Here is a 15,861-nt window from a genome sequence, read left to right on the forward strand (position 1 = left end):
AGCATGCCAACTGCAAGTTCATCTGCGCAAGCTGGCTACCTCCCTTGATTTAGTGCGGTCTCTTGTATCTACCTCGCACCACGGGGCGCCCGTACTCACTTGCGCGTGGTAGACGCGAACTCGTTTCAGAAAAAGCCCCGAACATCACGTCAGGGCCGTGTTGGAAGTCGTTGCTCACTTGACCGGCCGAGCATGACGGACATTCGTCCTGCCTCTACCCATACACACACCGGCGCTCATATTGAACGAAACCTGAGCGACCTACATAGTGCCCGCCGCCTTTGTCTTTCCTTGGCCCTGAAATCGCCCCTCGAACCTCTCGAGATGCGCCTCTGGACATTTGTGGCAGTGCCGTTATCGCGAAACTCAACGGGATCAACATGGGGGCCCGGGCCGGGGGCGGGACAGAAGGTCCCGCCTATGCTTCCTGCGTGACCTCAGAAAACGTACGGATGCAGACGAGTATAAATCCCCGCGAGTGATAAAATATACCCCACGGGGTGGTTAAGCAACTCTGTTCAGTGCGATCTTCGTCTTGGTGTTCTTTGCAGCGCCTTCCACCTTCTTCTAGTCGGACATCGGAGCTCTGTTGAAGACGCAACTTTAACGAGTCGCGGCTTGCACAGGTGATCAAGATGGTTCTCTCCCCCAAGGTGCGCTATCAACTTGTTGTATGTTCAACACGATACTGATGCCCACGCTCCCAGGTATACACCTGGTTATGCGGCCTCTTTGCTGCATTGGGCTCGGTGACCTTCGGATACGACTTGGGTATAATAGCTTCGGTCCTGGTGCGTTTTTCTTCTCTTGTGCCTGGCCGTCGACGCTGATTATCCTGGCTGTCAGCCGTCACCGAACTTCCTTGACACTGTGGGCCATCCTAACGACACCCAGCTCGGTTTCATAACCAGCTGTCTCCTCCTCGGTGCTTTTGCTTCGTGAGCCTTATCACCGAATTATCCCGGGCGCACCTATCTGACTTCGGTCCACCAGGAATATCTACATCGGTAGTCTTGCCGATCTGGTCGGTCGACGTCTGTCCATTCTCGCTGGATGCATTGTCTTCCTTCTCGGCGGTGCGATCCAAGTGAGCGCTCAGAACATCCACTACATGTACGGAGGAAGGTTCCTCGCCGGAATGGGCATCGGCATGCTTGCCATGCTCGCGCCGCTATACCAAGCCGAGATTGCCCACCCTTCGATCCGAGGAAGATTGACGACGCTGCAGCAGTTCATGCTCGGAGTACGTTCCTGACTCATTCACTTGACCACCCGCAGGATCTAATGTTCAATTGTTCAGATTGGCTCTTTCGTTGCAAGCTTCATTGGGTACGGATGCTACCACGGCATCTCTGGTCAGGCCCAGTGGCGCATTCCCCTTGGCATTCAGCTTGTACCCGCGATCCCGCTGGCCATCTTCATCCTGTATGTTCACATTTCCTTCTTTGGGCTATTTCTCAAGCTAACGCATAAACATGACACAGTCTCCTTCCCGAGTCTCCTCGGTATCTCGCGATGAAAGGCCGTGATGACGACGCTCTTCAGAGTAAGTACTCTCAACTGTTGTCATTGCTGAACGCTCTCATGAAAGTGCCCCCAGTCCTCGCTCGTCTTCATGCTCACGGAGACACGTCCGATCCCTTCGTCGTTGCCGAACATCGCGAAATCCTTGATCAGATCGCTCTCGAAAAACTGGAGACCCGGAACGCATGGCATCAGCTGTTCTTCATCCCTTCCAACTTCAGGCGACTGTTCCTCGGTGTCGCGATACAATTCAGTGTTCAGATGACCGGCGTTTCCGTCATCCAGTATTACTCGCCAACGATCTTCGCTAGCATCGGCGTACGTCTGGTATTCGTTTTTGAAGACATGATATACTAACGTGCGACGCTATCCGTAGATCGACACCTCAACGACTCTTGGCTTGCAGTCCGGGAATTCGGTCATTGCTCTCATCGGGGAGGCGCTCTGCGTGATGTACATCGATAAGTTTGGTCGCCGCCCGGTGTATGTCGCTGGGAACGCCCTCTCTGGCTTCACCTTCGTCATCGGTACCATCATCATTGCTCTGTTCCCCGCGGGCAGCAACAACCCCAATGCGTCCCGTGCTTTCGTCTCTATGACGTGGCTTGTGAGTGTTCCCGATGCTTCTGAGATGTAGTTCGCTTGATCAAAATCTCCCCAGTTCAACCTTGTGTTCTCGGCGTGCATTGGACCGCTGTCATGGGCTGTCCCCGTCGAGATGTTCAATAGCGCGACGCGTGCCAAAGCAACTGCTATAACCTCGTCCGCCGCATGGATCTCAAACTGTATGTACCTCACGATTCGCGCTGCTGGACACCACTAAGCTGAGACCCTCGTGCCATGCCAGTCATGATCGCCCAAGTTACGCCCGTTGCATTCAACAACGTCGGCTGGAAGTTCTACCTCGTTTTCGCAATCTGCGGCTTCAGCAACGCCCTCTTCTTCTGGGCTCTCCTACCCGAGACTCGTGGCATCCCGCTCGAGGAGCTCGACGCGTATTTCGAGACCGTGCCGCTCCTTGTGCCGGGATCCGTTGGCGCGACTGGGTACGACGCGTCGACGCGCGAGAGGGAGCTGGCGCAGGGGAGGGTGTTTGTGCACGGCAAGGAGGACCTCGAACGCGGCGCGTCGCCGGAGAAAGGACAGACACAGCAGGCCGAGTATGTATGAAGGTCGGTCTGAACGGTACATACAAGATCTCATTACGACCACCACGAATCCCGTACGCAAAATGTCAGTCACTGTATATGATAGACACTTGTATCTTTATGACATTGCATCATTGTCCACTACCCGTGCTTTTTGTTGGCCCCCATCAAACACCGGTTTCAGTCCAGCTGCTGACGGTCCGGGTCGGACCGACGTCGTCACGACGGCGCGCCGGTCTGTGCGGACCGAGTATCCTTGGCCTTACCACTTGACCACCGCGTCGCGCATCTATCGATGTCGGTATTTTTCAGCATGGACAAAACCATTCATTACACGGGCTCCGACATATCGAGCTTCACATATCTCCTTCGACCGTAGAGCTCGCACTAGACCACGATGAGCCAGACTGTACAACCAGCTATAGACGTGTTTCCATCCGCGACGATCTCGCCGGTTTCGCCGTACCTCTTCTCTGGCTTCTTGGAGCACCTCGGTCGCTGCATCTACGGTGGCATTCTCCCTGCGGGACCTACGAACTTCCCCCACACGCCACGCAACCCGTGCCCGAAGGACCAGTTCACGGAAACACCGAAGGAGCTGCTGACAAAAGACGGTTTCCGCAAGGACGTTATTGAGCTGCTACGCGATGAACTGCGAGTTCCGTTGGTGCGTTGGCCCGGAGGCAATTACGTTAGCTCGTATCACTGGGAGGATGGTGTTGGGCCGAAGGATCAGAGGAAGAGGCGGCCGGAGCTTGCTTGGGGAGGAGAGGAGAGCAATCAGTTCGGGACAGACGAGTGAGCGACACACTCTGCTTTGCTTGCATGATCTAAGCTCTCTTCAGATTCATTGCGTGGTGTCGAGAAACGAAGATCGAGCCTTACATCATCCTGAACATGGGTACGGGTACGCTCGAGGAGGCCTTGCGATGGATCGAATATTGCAACGGTACCGGTGACACGTGAGCGCGTTTCGTTGTTTGCTGAGATTACCGTTGACTCGCCTTCTACTAGATACCATGCCAATCTCCGTCGGAGGAACACCGGACGCGATGAGCCGCACAATGTAAGACATCCTCCACAATGCATTTCAATTTTTTTGACGACTTCTCAGGTGAAATACTGGGGTCTTGGCAACGAAGTCTGGGGTGAATGGCAGGTGGGCCAGCAGACCGCGGAAGCGTACGCGGAGAAAGCCCGGCAGTGGGCACACGCCATCCGCCTCATTGATCCCACCATCAAGCTCGTCGTATGCGGACAAACCGGGCTAGATCAGTGGGACTCGGTTGTCCTAGACGTTTTGGCAGATAAGATCGACTTGACTAGGTGCGTATACGAGTCTATATAGTTGACGGACTGGCTGACGAAGGTTTCGTTGATGGACAGCTTGCACCTCTACACCGGCTTCGGCCCCCGCGACCGCACTCAGAAAGAGAAGGAGTACGGACGTGGCGTCTACGGTCCAGATGCTGCGGAATATTCTATTGAAATTTGTCGGGGTCTGATCAACAAGGCGGTCAGTTTCGACTATCGCGCGGGTAACTTGGCTATGACTGACTTACGTCCCCCCTGCAGAGGGTAGCTAAGAACGTTAGCAAACCTATCAAGATTGCCTTCGATGAATACGGCGTTTGGGATGAAACTGTTGGTCAGTCTCGCCTCCTCCCGAAAAGGTTCCACCTCCTAGACCCTTCGATAGGCACACCCGAAAATGGACTGGAGCAATACTATAACTTTGCCGATGCACTTGCCATGGCATCGTGGCTCAACGTTTTCGTTCGGCAGTCCGACGTTGTCGATATCGCTTGCATTGCCCAGAGCGTTAACGTCATCTCACCATTGATCACCAGGTGAGCATCATAGTTACTTGACCCATTCTGATTGACGTCCTTTCAGCGCTACTGGCTACTTCAAGCAGACTATATATCACCCTCTCCACCTTTTCTCCAAGTACATGCGCGATGGCGTCGCTGTCAAAGTCCAAGTCGATTCACCAGCCTTCGCGGGAGAGACCCTCCCGCAATGGATTTCCCCTATCAAAGGACAACCCAAGGATCTCGACGTATCTGCCGTTCTCTCCTCGACCGATGGCAAGAAGACGCTGAGCGTAGCAGTGGTCAACCGCAGCGAGTCTAAGAGCTACGATGTCCCGCTCAGGATCGCATTTGAGACCGTCACGGACGTAGAGGTGCACGAATTGTGGCACGAGAATGTGCAGGCCAGGAATGGGTGGGGCAAGGAGGAGGAGGTCAGTGTGAAAACGCGAAAGGCGAAGTGGGAGGGCAAGTGGACGTTCAGGGAGCACTCCTTCACGCTGCTTATTCTGCATTTGGCTTGATGGCTTGAACGGACCTTAACCTCACACATCATTCGCGCGCTGTATGTATCCGGTCTCTAGATATATGACATAGACGCCGATTGAGGGCAAACACCGTGAGCGCCTAAAACAGCGTGGGACAATGCTCGATTGCATTCCGGTGATCTCTTCTGCACCCTTGATGACCCATCCAGTGCATCTCCTGCATATGCATCACAATGCACGATACAATACAGGTGTGCGTCAAGATACGTTGTGGATGCACGTAAGTATAGCTGATTGACGGCCATGGATGCGAAAAAGGTAAGTAAATTCAAACGTCTTTGGACTCGATATGGGAACTGAATGTCCATCTCTCCGTGGATCCAGCTATCACGGAGAGTAAAGTAGGTTAAGCAGTTCCAGCTGTTTTGTATCATGCATCACTCAGTGAGTGTATAAAAGATTCACAACTTTCAAAATAAAGATTTTCGCTCTCATATACATCGCAATAGCACCCTTGAAACTCCATCATAGCAGTCTATACGGCTTCAGAATCACGTCATGATCTGTGAGTAAAGGGATGGTCAGTGACCGCCTTCCGGGATCTTTTTTGTAGGAGTGCACCTTCTGAAGGCATCCTGACCTGTCGCAGATTGATGAGCTTCCACGATCGCAACCGTAATGGGGGACACGATCTTACCTCCGTTTAGCAAGAGCAGCTGGCAGAGCAGCTGGCTTGGGCAGCCTCCCCGGGAATGATGAGGATGGCCTTGGGCGGAGTGGTGCCGCAGCTGCAGCCGCACGTCTGGTCAGGGCCGATGCTGGCGACGATATGGGTCGGCTCAAGGGTGACCGGGGAGGGGGTGGCAGCAACCAGACCCAAGGCGGCGAAGATGACAGCGGTGCAAGTGAAAAACTGCATGTTGTTCGATGAGGTGGGCTGGAGGTGGTTGTTGCGAATGCTGAAGTGAGCTTGCTGGATGTATGGCTGACGACTTGCCAGCTTTTATACTCCACGGTCACCCAGGATACCCCGACGGTCGCTTGATCGTACCTGCCGCCCGGATGGTGGTGTTGTCGAGCTGGAGACCACATGGCCGGCTGCGATGCAGCGCATTAGTCGGTACGCGCCCTGTTCAACGTGCTTCAGGCAACGAAGCCGACCGGTATGATACGAGGAAGCGGTGTTCTGACAGGAGGTGAGCACCACAGGCCCAGATCCCGAACCATGAACGGTATCAATTGATACGTACCGGTCGTCCCAGAATTTAATTGTCATTCTGGGCATTCTTTGTTCGGCCGAGGAACGATGTTCAATCTTCCCGTGGGCGGCGAACTGTTGTCGAAACGGCGCCTCACGGTGATTCAGTGGCTTGTTGCGGTCCTCGCCGTCTCATCTCGCCTGCCAAAGCCCCACTTTGCCGACGGAGGAGTGCCTGTATCCCTAAGGTACTGTCTCGAGGCCATCCTTGTCTATGAGATATCCGCCGATGCTTGTGTCAGCAGACTGACATGGTCTCCATAGATAGAATTTTGCAGAACTCACAAGGCGGCCCGAATGACACGGGGAGAGGAACGGTGATCGTCAGACCACACTGCACCTTGTACCACGCTCGTCACGGACCCAATCGCGCCCTATCCGCCTCCAAAGGTATGCGTTTCTTTTGTTTGTGGTCATTCGCAGACGTGGTATGTCTCGCAATGGCTCTTCCAACAGCTTTGGTCTGCCTGTTTCCATTAACCAATGCTGCCCACTTCTCGATATGCACGTACAGTCAGTTCAACTCAGCCGTATCGCCGACCACTCGGAGTTGTGATCGACCTTGCTGATAGCAGTGGAGTGGCTCTTGATCCCTTACACGCTGAACTTCGCGCGTTGACAGACGGTGCGACAATGGACTGCAGAGAATACAGTCCACTCCCAATCAAGTGATGCTCAACTTCGTCTAAGAATGCCTTCAGGCACGCCACGAAGCACCTGAATGCGGCGCCTCGCGGCGCTCACCCTGATGCACAAACTCGGCAAGAAGCTGGTAACTCCCGAGCTTCCTCGGGGAATATTCGCCGGCATCCTGCCGGTATGATTGCCAATCCGTGATGGCATTGTATGCCGATTTCACAACCATAGGGTCATCTGGTAACGATGAATAGCTCTCATCAACCTCGAACTGGCCGCATCCACTGAGAAAGACCTTACGTGCCTGAATAACGTTGCTTCTTGCCTGATAACCTGGTTTACAGGGCCGGTCTTCAATTCTCATCCTCCCGCAGTGATGTTCCAATCAACATTTGTGGAGAAGATCCCTTCAATTACTCCCGATAAGTTCGCATCGTACCGACACATGTTCCTGCTTTGTCTCGTGCATGTCTAAAAATACCACCACCAAGTCGTAGGAGCGATTAATGAACGAACATCTTTTGTTTGCGAGATGAGAGGACATCATCAACGACTCACATCGGTTAAGGACCACGCGCAGATGGACGGTCCGATATGGAGATGTGCGCATCATGCCATCCTTGTGCTCCCTTCCATCTACAGATTGACAGTCGCATCGGAATCAATCGACCTTGAATGAACTTGAACGAATGCCAAGCCCCCGTTTGCCTCCGTTAAAGTCAGCGCTGAATGAAACATAAGGCGCGTAATAGCGAGAAGCTCATCGGCGGCTCCTGATCATGACAAGCAATCATTGTCGCCCGCACGACCCAGCCGGGCGTGGGTAAATCATGTAGCTGAATGGGTACATATACTCCCACCTCGACCACAATGTGGATACCCTGTATATTCCGTCCGATACTCCGGGTGATTGTATGTGAAAGCCGCTCCAGAGCCCACCTGCAGACTCTGATGAGCGTTGATGCCGGCGAAAGAAAGCATATCTCGATCCTCCTGGTGCGGTCCGGCAATCCAGTCCCATCTCTACGTGGCAATTGATCACCGGGATTCCGGACTGCATATGCATCACATGAGGTGGAGACTCGTGCGAATGAATGCGTGAGTGAATCCGGATAGGTAATCCTTGATATCGTACGCCGTACAGGCATCATCGGGTCGTGACCGCCGCTTGATTGTCGAGGCATGCATGTCCTTCTGTAATTTCAACAGGATAAATGCTGCCGGCACACACGGACATCAGGCTTGCGCGTCGAGTACGCCCGGAAAAAAGGTTCGTATCGCGGTGAGTTGTGTTCCTCAAGCAACAAAGCCGTGCGCCAGCCGGAGATGGCCAGCATCCTCGTGCTCGGCGGAAGATCGGGAGCGGACGTTGGTTGGACGATATGCTGTCAGCCAGCATCCGTGATATGATGAGCGGCAGGGCAGCTGTGGAAACGAAGCAAGAGAGAACTCGGAGGCGGAAAAGCAGCAGTCATGCGCTTGTTGCGAAGACGAGGAAGAAGAGCAGTTGCTCAATCGTGTTCACCATTATATGGCGCGCCCAAGAGCTGTCTTTGCGTGGCAAAATATGCCGCAATGACGCTAGGACATGAGCAATGAGTACACAGCGGCATTTGGGATCCGATTGATGGCTCAGCTAAGGCGCATACATGATTACGATCAGCCAGCTTTGTATTCAAGATACTCATTCACGACTACGCATCCCTATGGAATCGACAGTCGGTCGAGTTGGGCAGTTGCCAAAAGCGTGAACGCCTGAACGCCATAGATCGTTGTCGTGAAGTTAGCTTGACTCCGTCAGTCATCAGTACGACCCGAGGAGTAACGGCAAGGCTCTACAGAATGTCAAGGCTCTACAGCATTGACGTCGACTCTGTAGCTGTAGTTCCGGCGCAATGACGCGCGATGCAAGACGATTGTAAAGCCGCAAACTGGATCAATTTGGCTCAGCGCAGATATTTCGCCACGTGGTCTTCACCTGAGACAGCCCCTAATTCCATGAGACTCACCTTCGACTCCTGCGCCAATATCGTCACGAAGCTTGGTCTTCCATACATAATGACCTTCATCGTGGATGCGGACTACCCGTTCAACAAGCAAAGCGCCGACATTATCTTCCGCACCAGTGACCATGTTGATTTCCATGTTCACAAGTGCATCCTATCCGAAGCTTCGCCCCTGTTCGATACGATGTTTACCCTCCCTCAGCCAGGAGGACAACAAGTTGCATCATCAACTCTCCTGCGCGCCGCGCCCTCCGCGGTGGATTGCGTTCAGGAAACCAAACACGGGCGCCCCGTGATCGAGGTCACTGAGACGGCAGCAGGCTTCGGGCTGCTCCTCCGCTTATGCTATCCCTACGAAACACCGAAGACGGACGACTTGGACCAAGCTACGGCGGCTCTCTCTGCCGCAGTCAAGTACGACATGGCTGGCCCGACGAAGCTGCTGGCGCCGCGGCTGCGCGAGTTCGCTGCGACTTGTCCGTTGCGCGTCTACGCATACGCAGTACGTAACGAGATGGAGGAAGAAGCGCGTTTCGCGGCCAGTGCGTCTTTACGACTCGCGATAAAAGACCTGGAGTTGCAACAGGAGCAAGGAGAAATCGAGATCTCGGCTACAGCGTATCAAACCCTCATACGCTACGTCCTGCAATGTCAGACGGAGACTGCGGCTCTCGCGACGGATTTCACTTGGATTCCCGGCTTGCCAGGTCTTCCCTACGAAGTTTATGATCCAATGACAGGGGACACGCGTGCAGAATGGCACGAGGATACCGACTACGAGCCACCCTGGTTTTCGTGCCGGACATGTCCCGCCCACGACGAGAAGGTTCGGGTCAGCAGTTACGAGGTCCCCTTCACTCCGAGGATATGGTTGATATCCCTTCTTGAGAAAGTGCAGAAACGATTGTCCGAGCGGCCGTTTGGAGCAGTCTTCCTCGAATGGCCTTTCCTAGACCAGGCGATCCTTGGATCAGACCCGACGTGTCGTACATGCCGTGATCCTAGGACGTCCGGGGTTTTAAGGGCGTTTGCGAGACACCTTGCGATAGAGGTTGACAGGAAGACGGCTGAGGTGAGTGAACGGATACCGGGCTCAGGGCTAGTAAGATGTTTCTGACCCTTTTTGCATAGATCGCGTCAAGCATGACGTTTTGCTGAAGTCCTTGTCGGACGTTGCACACCCTTTATCTCAACACAAGATCGAGGATTATTGAGACGTTCATTCGTCGCCAGGTTGCTAGAGTCCTACGCTACGAAGGCTGGGGCAGTCTGGAATGATTAGTGAGAAGTAGTGAGAAAGTAAATGTACATTAGCGCATATATAAAACATTCTGCTCGCCTCTACCTCTCAAAGGCAATAACGGTGTACCACGTGGCCTTCCCCTTCAAGCCCCTGTCTCTTCATCCTCACCGCTCGCACTTTTATCATACCACTTGCGCCGATATTTGCCACCCTGGTTATCGTGCTCCTCATGCCCTCGCAATAAGGATTGGCTGGACCTCGGCCCTCACAATCTAATGTGTAGGGTGACGCAACGGTGGATGGCTTAGCTCGGCAAGGCACGGGAGCGATTGTCCGAGCGACCATGCGGGGCTGTCGTCCTCGAAGCGTCCTTCATTGACGGAGCGGTTTATGAGTAATCGATGGACGCCAAGTGCGATACATGCCGCCGTCCTGGGGGGATCGCGAGTTTGAGGGAATTTGCGAGGCTCATGGCGATGGAAGTGGACCGCACAACGGCCGAGGTAAGTCAGCCATCGTTTGCTTCGCCTGCTGAGACGATGTCTAATCGTGTTGTACAGATTGCCTCTGAAATAATGTTCTGCTAACATCTTCGTCACGGCGCAGACACTTCGATTCGTGTTCCGACCCGAGGGTTTCGTTCAATCAACGACGCGTGCAAAGGGCGCCCTACGCGCCAAACCCGTGCACAATAACAAGGCCGACTTCGTAGAGAGGCAGGTTTTCGGCGCCGCGGATGAGGCCGTTGTCTGATGAAGCAGTCGCGCGCACCATGGGGGACGAGGGAGTAACCGAATGGTGAGATACGCAGAATGGTCAGGTATACTGTAAAGTCAAGCTTGAGGATGACGCGGGCGGTGGCAGTGGCACGACGCGCGTCAGGCGCAAACGAGTGGGATCCGGTAGTATAGCGAAAGAACTGTAGATACAGGCAAGTCGGCGTGCAATATATAGAGTTTTGAGACGTCTTAGGGGCCCTAGATAGTCATATCTGAGGGCCTCAGACGCCCTGGGTGGAATAGCACGCGTGATTAGCCTAAACGCGCCCAATAGGGCGCGGCAGATCTTTCATTGCTTGCCGCGGCAGGGCCGCGGCCCGGTACAGTGTTGTAGTCTAATCGGATTACTCCGTTACATCCTTCCCCCCCCAGGAATCGAAATAAAGGTCGGGGAGGAATTATTATATCAATAGCGCGTCATACCAATATTTCAGTATGACTAGAGTACTCGTCGATGGACTCAGGCACTCGCGCTGGGAACCTCGGCCTCGAGCTGAGCTCGATGGTCCTGCAACCACTGAATAGCAAATGCGTGAAGCGGACCTTCGGCTACCGCAGGTTTGACGCCGCAATGTGCCGCGTGCTTGAGGAAGTTATCAATCGTAAAATTATCTACTTCCTCAAATCGAGAAGGTTGCCACATCACGGAGATAGATCCGCCGAGCGTAGTGATCTTGCCGCGGTATTCGGCAGCATGCTCGGCGAAATAATCGCATATGGCGTGCATCGGCGAGTTCCGAATGCGGCGTTCTTGGCCCTTCGCGACGCGCTTCATGCCAATGATCTTGAGTAACAGCCACCCTTCGACATGGGCGCGAGTTGGGGTGCCGTCGACGAACGCGATGCCATTCGGGCGAATTTTGTCGTTAATCTTCAGGTACTCAACCCATTTATCGGTTTCCTCGAGCGCATGGCTAGGCTCGGGGGCATATTTCGATGTCTTCTGCAATTTCTCGCGCCAATTGTCCTCGAGAGCAATCGCATTTTCAAACCATACGGGAAGCGTCCACTTGTTAGCGAATACGCGCCCTTCGGTGGCCGCCCGTGTACCGAGCTCGTTGATTTTCTCAGTATAGTGCTTCACCAGGAATACCGCATACCAGTTCCCCGGTTTCTCCGCCTCTCTCGCGGCTTGTTCCAGCCCCCCCGCATCGGGGATGACGATCTGCTTCTTGATGGCCGATATCTCGGCCCTTGACAGGTGGTATTGGATTTCCCCCGCCCTGCCCTTCCTTCGATAGATCTCTCCCCCTCCAGAAAATGATCCTAGAGGCGCGGGCAACGACATCGGGCGGCCATCAGAGTCGGGCACCCATTGCGTGAAATTGCCCTTGGAAGACGGAGGGGCGCCATATTCAGGCGCGTGGGAGTATGAATCCGGGCGAGTGGAAACGCCCATCATGCTTTCGAGATAGGCGATGCGCTCAGAGAGGCGTGTGATGTCGCGAGCCATATGCGGCAAGTTGATCGCCGGTGGTGGGTAAGGCGCGAGACGCGCGTTGAAGTTCTTCTCAGGACGGAACATGGTCTCGAGTTTGAGCGGTAGTAGCTGAATAGTGCGAGTTGTAAGAGTCCGGTAGTCGTTCGCTGGGCTCAGGCATTCTCGCTGGGTGGTAGCGTACTTTTATACCATTGGGTCCTACCGCCCAGAATATTTTTCCCTCCCGTCCCACAGGAGTTATTCCATGAGGGGTGACGATCGCACCCGGCGGTGCGGGAAGTCCTACAATAGGTTCGCGATTCTTAGGCAGGTCCTCCCACCGATGTACCCCCTGAGCTTCGAAGTATCTGTCAATTATCGCGAGGTCTTTCACATTTTCCCAGGGTTCCCAGGAACTATCTCCAAAAGTCCATCGCACAAGAAATAATGTGGCGTCGTTCTGCCATTCGTGCGCGACAATTTCCTCGGCCTCATATTCGAAATCATCCGGCTGACCGAAATCGTAAAACGCGGCGGGTTCTCGACCCGGGAATCTGGCGTCGTCATTCGCCATGTAACTCCGCAGTTTGGATATGTGGAACCGCGGATGTATGCGGCGCTTCCGCAAATCCTCCGTAAGTTCTAACTCGTATACGCTGATGTCATTCAGCGCTTTCAATATGCGGAAAGGGCCAATGAATTTGGGCGCGAGTTTCCGCGCCCGACGTAACGGTAGATTTATGTTTGCGGTACTGACATACACCAGATCACCTTCCCGATATGGGAGGTGATCCCGGCGCCTTGCGTTGGCATGATGCGCCTGCCGCACCCTCGCTTCGATTATGGCGTCATGCGCCTGTCGTAGACAGTCCGTTGCTCGGATTGCAAAATCACGCACACCCGGCAATGTCTTTTCCGATTGTACTGTATCCAGCATACGCGGCACATATCCATACGTCAGTTCAAACGGCGTGTACCCCGTTGTCTCTGATCGTGATGCATTCAGGGCAAACTCGGCGAGCGGGAGTGAGTCGGCCCAGTCCGATTGATCCGGGCGCACGAATGCGCGTAAGATCTGGGCAATAGATCGGTTTGCGCGCTCAGTGACGCCATCCGTCTGCGGATGAAACGCTGTTGACATCATCAAGCGGGTGCCCATCAGCCGGTGCAGTTCCCGCCAGAATTTAGAATTGAACTTCGAATCCCGATCCGACACGATGTTCTCAGGGACACCGTGCAGTCGGACAATGTCTTTCAGAAACAGGTAAGCGAGTTCGCTCGCTGTAGATTTCGTAGTGCACGGGACGAGATGTGCCATCCCAGTGAGGCGACATATCACTACCCATAAGTAGTCATAACCCTTCGATTTGGGGAATGGCCCAAGGAAATCCATTGCGATCGAGCTCCATGGTCGCGTGGGTATAGGGAGGCTATGTAATAGCCCCTCAGGTTTCTTATTCACGTCTTTCGTCATTTGACACATCTGACAAGTCTTGCAGAATTCGACAACATCGGCCGCTATCTTTGGCCACCAGTAGTGCCGACGGAGATAGTCCTCCGTTTTTCTGGCGCCGAGATGCCCGAGCGCTCTATGCGCCCCATCAATTGCCAATTCCCGCAGTGATCGGGCGCCAAGCTTTCCAATTGGAATACACAGCACCTCGACTCCGTCTCGGCTTTGCATGAACACGAGGTCATCTCGTATTACAAATTGTTTGTGTTCGGTTGGTGCGCTCACGACCTTGCTCATGAGGCTGTCGTGCTTGTATTGTAGCTTTACCGTAGCAATATATTCATCATATTGCCCATAAGTCTGCGGATGGATAGGCCCGGGTGACGCAGATTCAGCCGCGATCGGGTCATCGGTTTGCGGCATGCGGTTGTCCTCCGGTATTACGTCCGGTGCCATCATTTCGGCTTCGATATCACGGCTTTCCACTGCTTCGGGAATTCCCATTGCACGCATGTGCACAATCTCCGCGTTGCGGATCGCCGGTAAGTCCTCCCCTGTGGGATCGATGCGGATGTCCGCAGTCACGTATCGGTAGGCTGCATGCCGATCATTGGGTCGGTCATACTTGTAGTACCTGGATAGCGCATCCGCTACCAGATTGTATTCTCCCTTAACATAGGTAATAGAGTGATCGAATCGGCTGATATATTCCGCCCACCGACGTTGTCGATAGGACATATCCTTTTGAGTTTTGAAAAACTCAAGGGTACGGTGGTCGGTTACAATATGTATTTTCCGACCCATTAATTTGTCCTCCCATTTCAGTAGGGCTTCTAGGATCGCAAGTGTCTCATGCTCGTAGGTAGCATATCCACGCTGTGCATTCGTGAATTTCTTGGACATGAAACCAGCCGGGCGGCACGTCCGCCAGTCCGGGCCCTGACCGTAATAGGCACCGACACCGGTCTTCGACGCGTCGCACACAACCCAGATCGGATCGGGCTTGCCGAAGTTCACCGGTTTGAGAATGGGCGCCTTACACGCCAAGTCCTTAATCGTTCGGAAGCATTTCTCGTGTATCGGACGCCAATGAAACGGCGTTCCCTCACTACATATGTCTGATAGCGGTGTCATGTAAGTTGCCACATTCGGCATGAACTGCGCCAGGTATTGTACAAGCCCTAAGAATCGGGCCACTTCAGTGTAGCTACGCGGTGTGCGCCAGTCGCGTATCTGCTCGAGTTTGTCTTTCTCGGCATGTATGCCCTCATTATCGATGATATGCCCTAAGCATTCCATCTTCTCCGAGTACAAATCCACCTTCTTCTTCGAAAGGTATAACTGCGCTTTTCGCAGAGCATCAAACACGATGCCGAGATGCCGCTCGTGATCTTCGACCGTGTCGGAGAATATGAAAATGTCATCGAGATACACGTGTATGAATATCCCGATGTGATCTCGGAAAATGTGCGTCATGAGTCGTTGAAACGTTGACGGCGCATTGCAATCCCCTTGTTGCATTACATGGGAAATCATGGTACCCATAATGGTTGAAAAGGCTGTTTTTAATTCATCCCCTTCCTCTACGCGTACTTGCTCGTACGCGTCACTCATATCAAGTTTTGACCGATACCGCGCTCGCGCGACATCATTTCTAATTCTATCCTGATCGGGCATTGGCGTTACATCATGTACCGTGTTATCATTCCGTTCTCGGAGATCAAACACGGTGCGCAGCTTCCCGTCCTTCTTCGGGATGCACAGCATCGGTAGTGCGTTGTCTACAGGCTTCCATTCCCACCAGCCAGCGGCGGTGTATTTTTTTATTTTATCTTGTAATAATTTCTGGTACGCTTCAGCGCACCGAGGCCTATGCCCCTTATACCTCGCGTTCGGGTCTATCAAAGGTATTCTATGGTTAACCTCCCGGTAGGGTGGCTTTCTGAGCGGGATATCTCCCGTGATGTCTCCTATGCTCTCCGTCCATTGGTCCCGGAGCCGTGGGATAGTGATCTCTGACACGGTTTCTCGGGCGGCTGATGGGGTTGCGCCATCAGATTCCTGGGCGCTGTTCGCCTTCTCAGGGCGGTCT

The 15,861-nt window shown here is 53.7% G+C and overlaps 3 protein-coding genes across 3 annotated transcripts; all 3 read left to right on the top strand.

Moving 5' to 3' along the window:
• Positions 1-635: 635 nt before the first annotated feature.
• PUNSTDRAFT_146849 (general substrate transporter) lies at positions 636-2,813 on the top strand (the record flags this gene model as incomplete). Its single annotated transcript, XM_007388879.1, has 10 exons — positions 636-653; positions 708-791; positions 847-938; positions 994-1,243; positions 1,301-1,425; positions 1,485-1,546; positions 1,601-1,842; positions 1,901-2,131; positions 2,186-2,309; positions 2,372-2,813. 10 exons carry the CDS (start codon positions 636-638, stop codon positions 2,692-2,694), a joined length of 1,551 nt encoding a protein of 516 aa, XP_007388941.1. The 3' UTR covers positions 2,695-2,813.
• Positions 2,814-3,063: 250 nt separating this feature from the next.
• Positions 3,064-5,031, top strand: PUNSTDRAFT_109033 (alpha-N-arabinofuranosidase). The gene is made up of 8 exons (XM_007388880.1): positions 3,064-3,470; positions 3,518-3,634; positions 3,687-3,738; positions 3,787-3,998; positions 4,059-4,188; positions 4,248-4,320; positions 4,372-4,522; positions 4,569-5,031. The coding sequence occupies exons 1-8, from the start codon at positions 3,070-3,072 to the stop codon at positions 5,008-5,010; spliced, it is 1,578 nt and encodes a 525-aa protein (XP_007388942.1). The 5' UTR covers positions 3,064-3,069; the 3' UTR covers positions 5,011-5,031.
• A 3,895-nt stretch (positions 5,032-8,926) lies between these two features.
• On the top strand, positions 8,927-10,190 carry PUNSTDRAFT_146851 (uncharacterized protein; the record flags this gene model as incomplete). The annotated part of the gene is made up of 2 exons (XM_007388881.1): positions 8,927-9,946; positions 10,006-10,190. The coding sequence occupies 2 exons, from the start codon at positions 8,927-8,929 to the stop codon at positions 10,030-10,032; spliced, it is 1,047 nt and encodes a 348-aa protein (XP_007388943.1). The 3' UTR covers positions 10,033-10,190.
• Positions 10,191-15,861: the final 5,671 nt, after the last annotated feature.

This window comes from Punctularia strigosozonata (assembly GCF_000264995.1).
Source record: "Punctularia strigosozonata HHB-11173 SS5 unplaced genomic scaffold PUNSTscaffold_21, whole genome shotgun sequence".
Classification (NCBI taxonomy): Eukaryota; Fungi; Basidiomycota; class Agaricomycetes; order Corticiales; family Punctulariaceae; genus Punctularia; species Punctularia strigosozonata.

Excerpts from the sequence above, each read along its gene's own strand:
- PUNSTDRAFT_109033 (XM_007388880.1), top strand. The coding sequence starts at position 3,070 with ATGAGCCAGACTGTACAACCAGCTATAGACGTGTTTCCATCCGCGACG. Across the intron at positions 3,999-4,058 it reads GATAAGATCGACTTGACTAG|CTTGCACCTCTACACCGGCT; the intron begins GTGCGTATACGA and ends GTTGATGGACAG. Across the intron at positions 4,189-4,247 it reads GGGGTCTGATCAACAAGGCG|AGGGTAGCTAAGAACGTTAG; the intron begins GTCAGTTTCGAC and ends TCCCCCCTGCAG.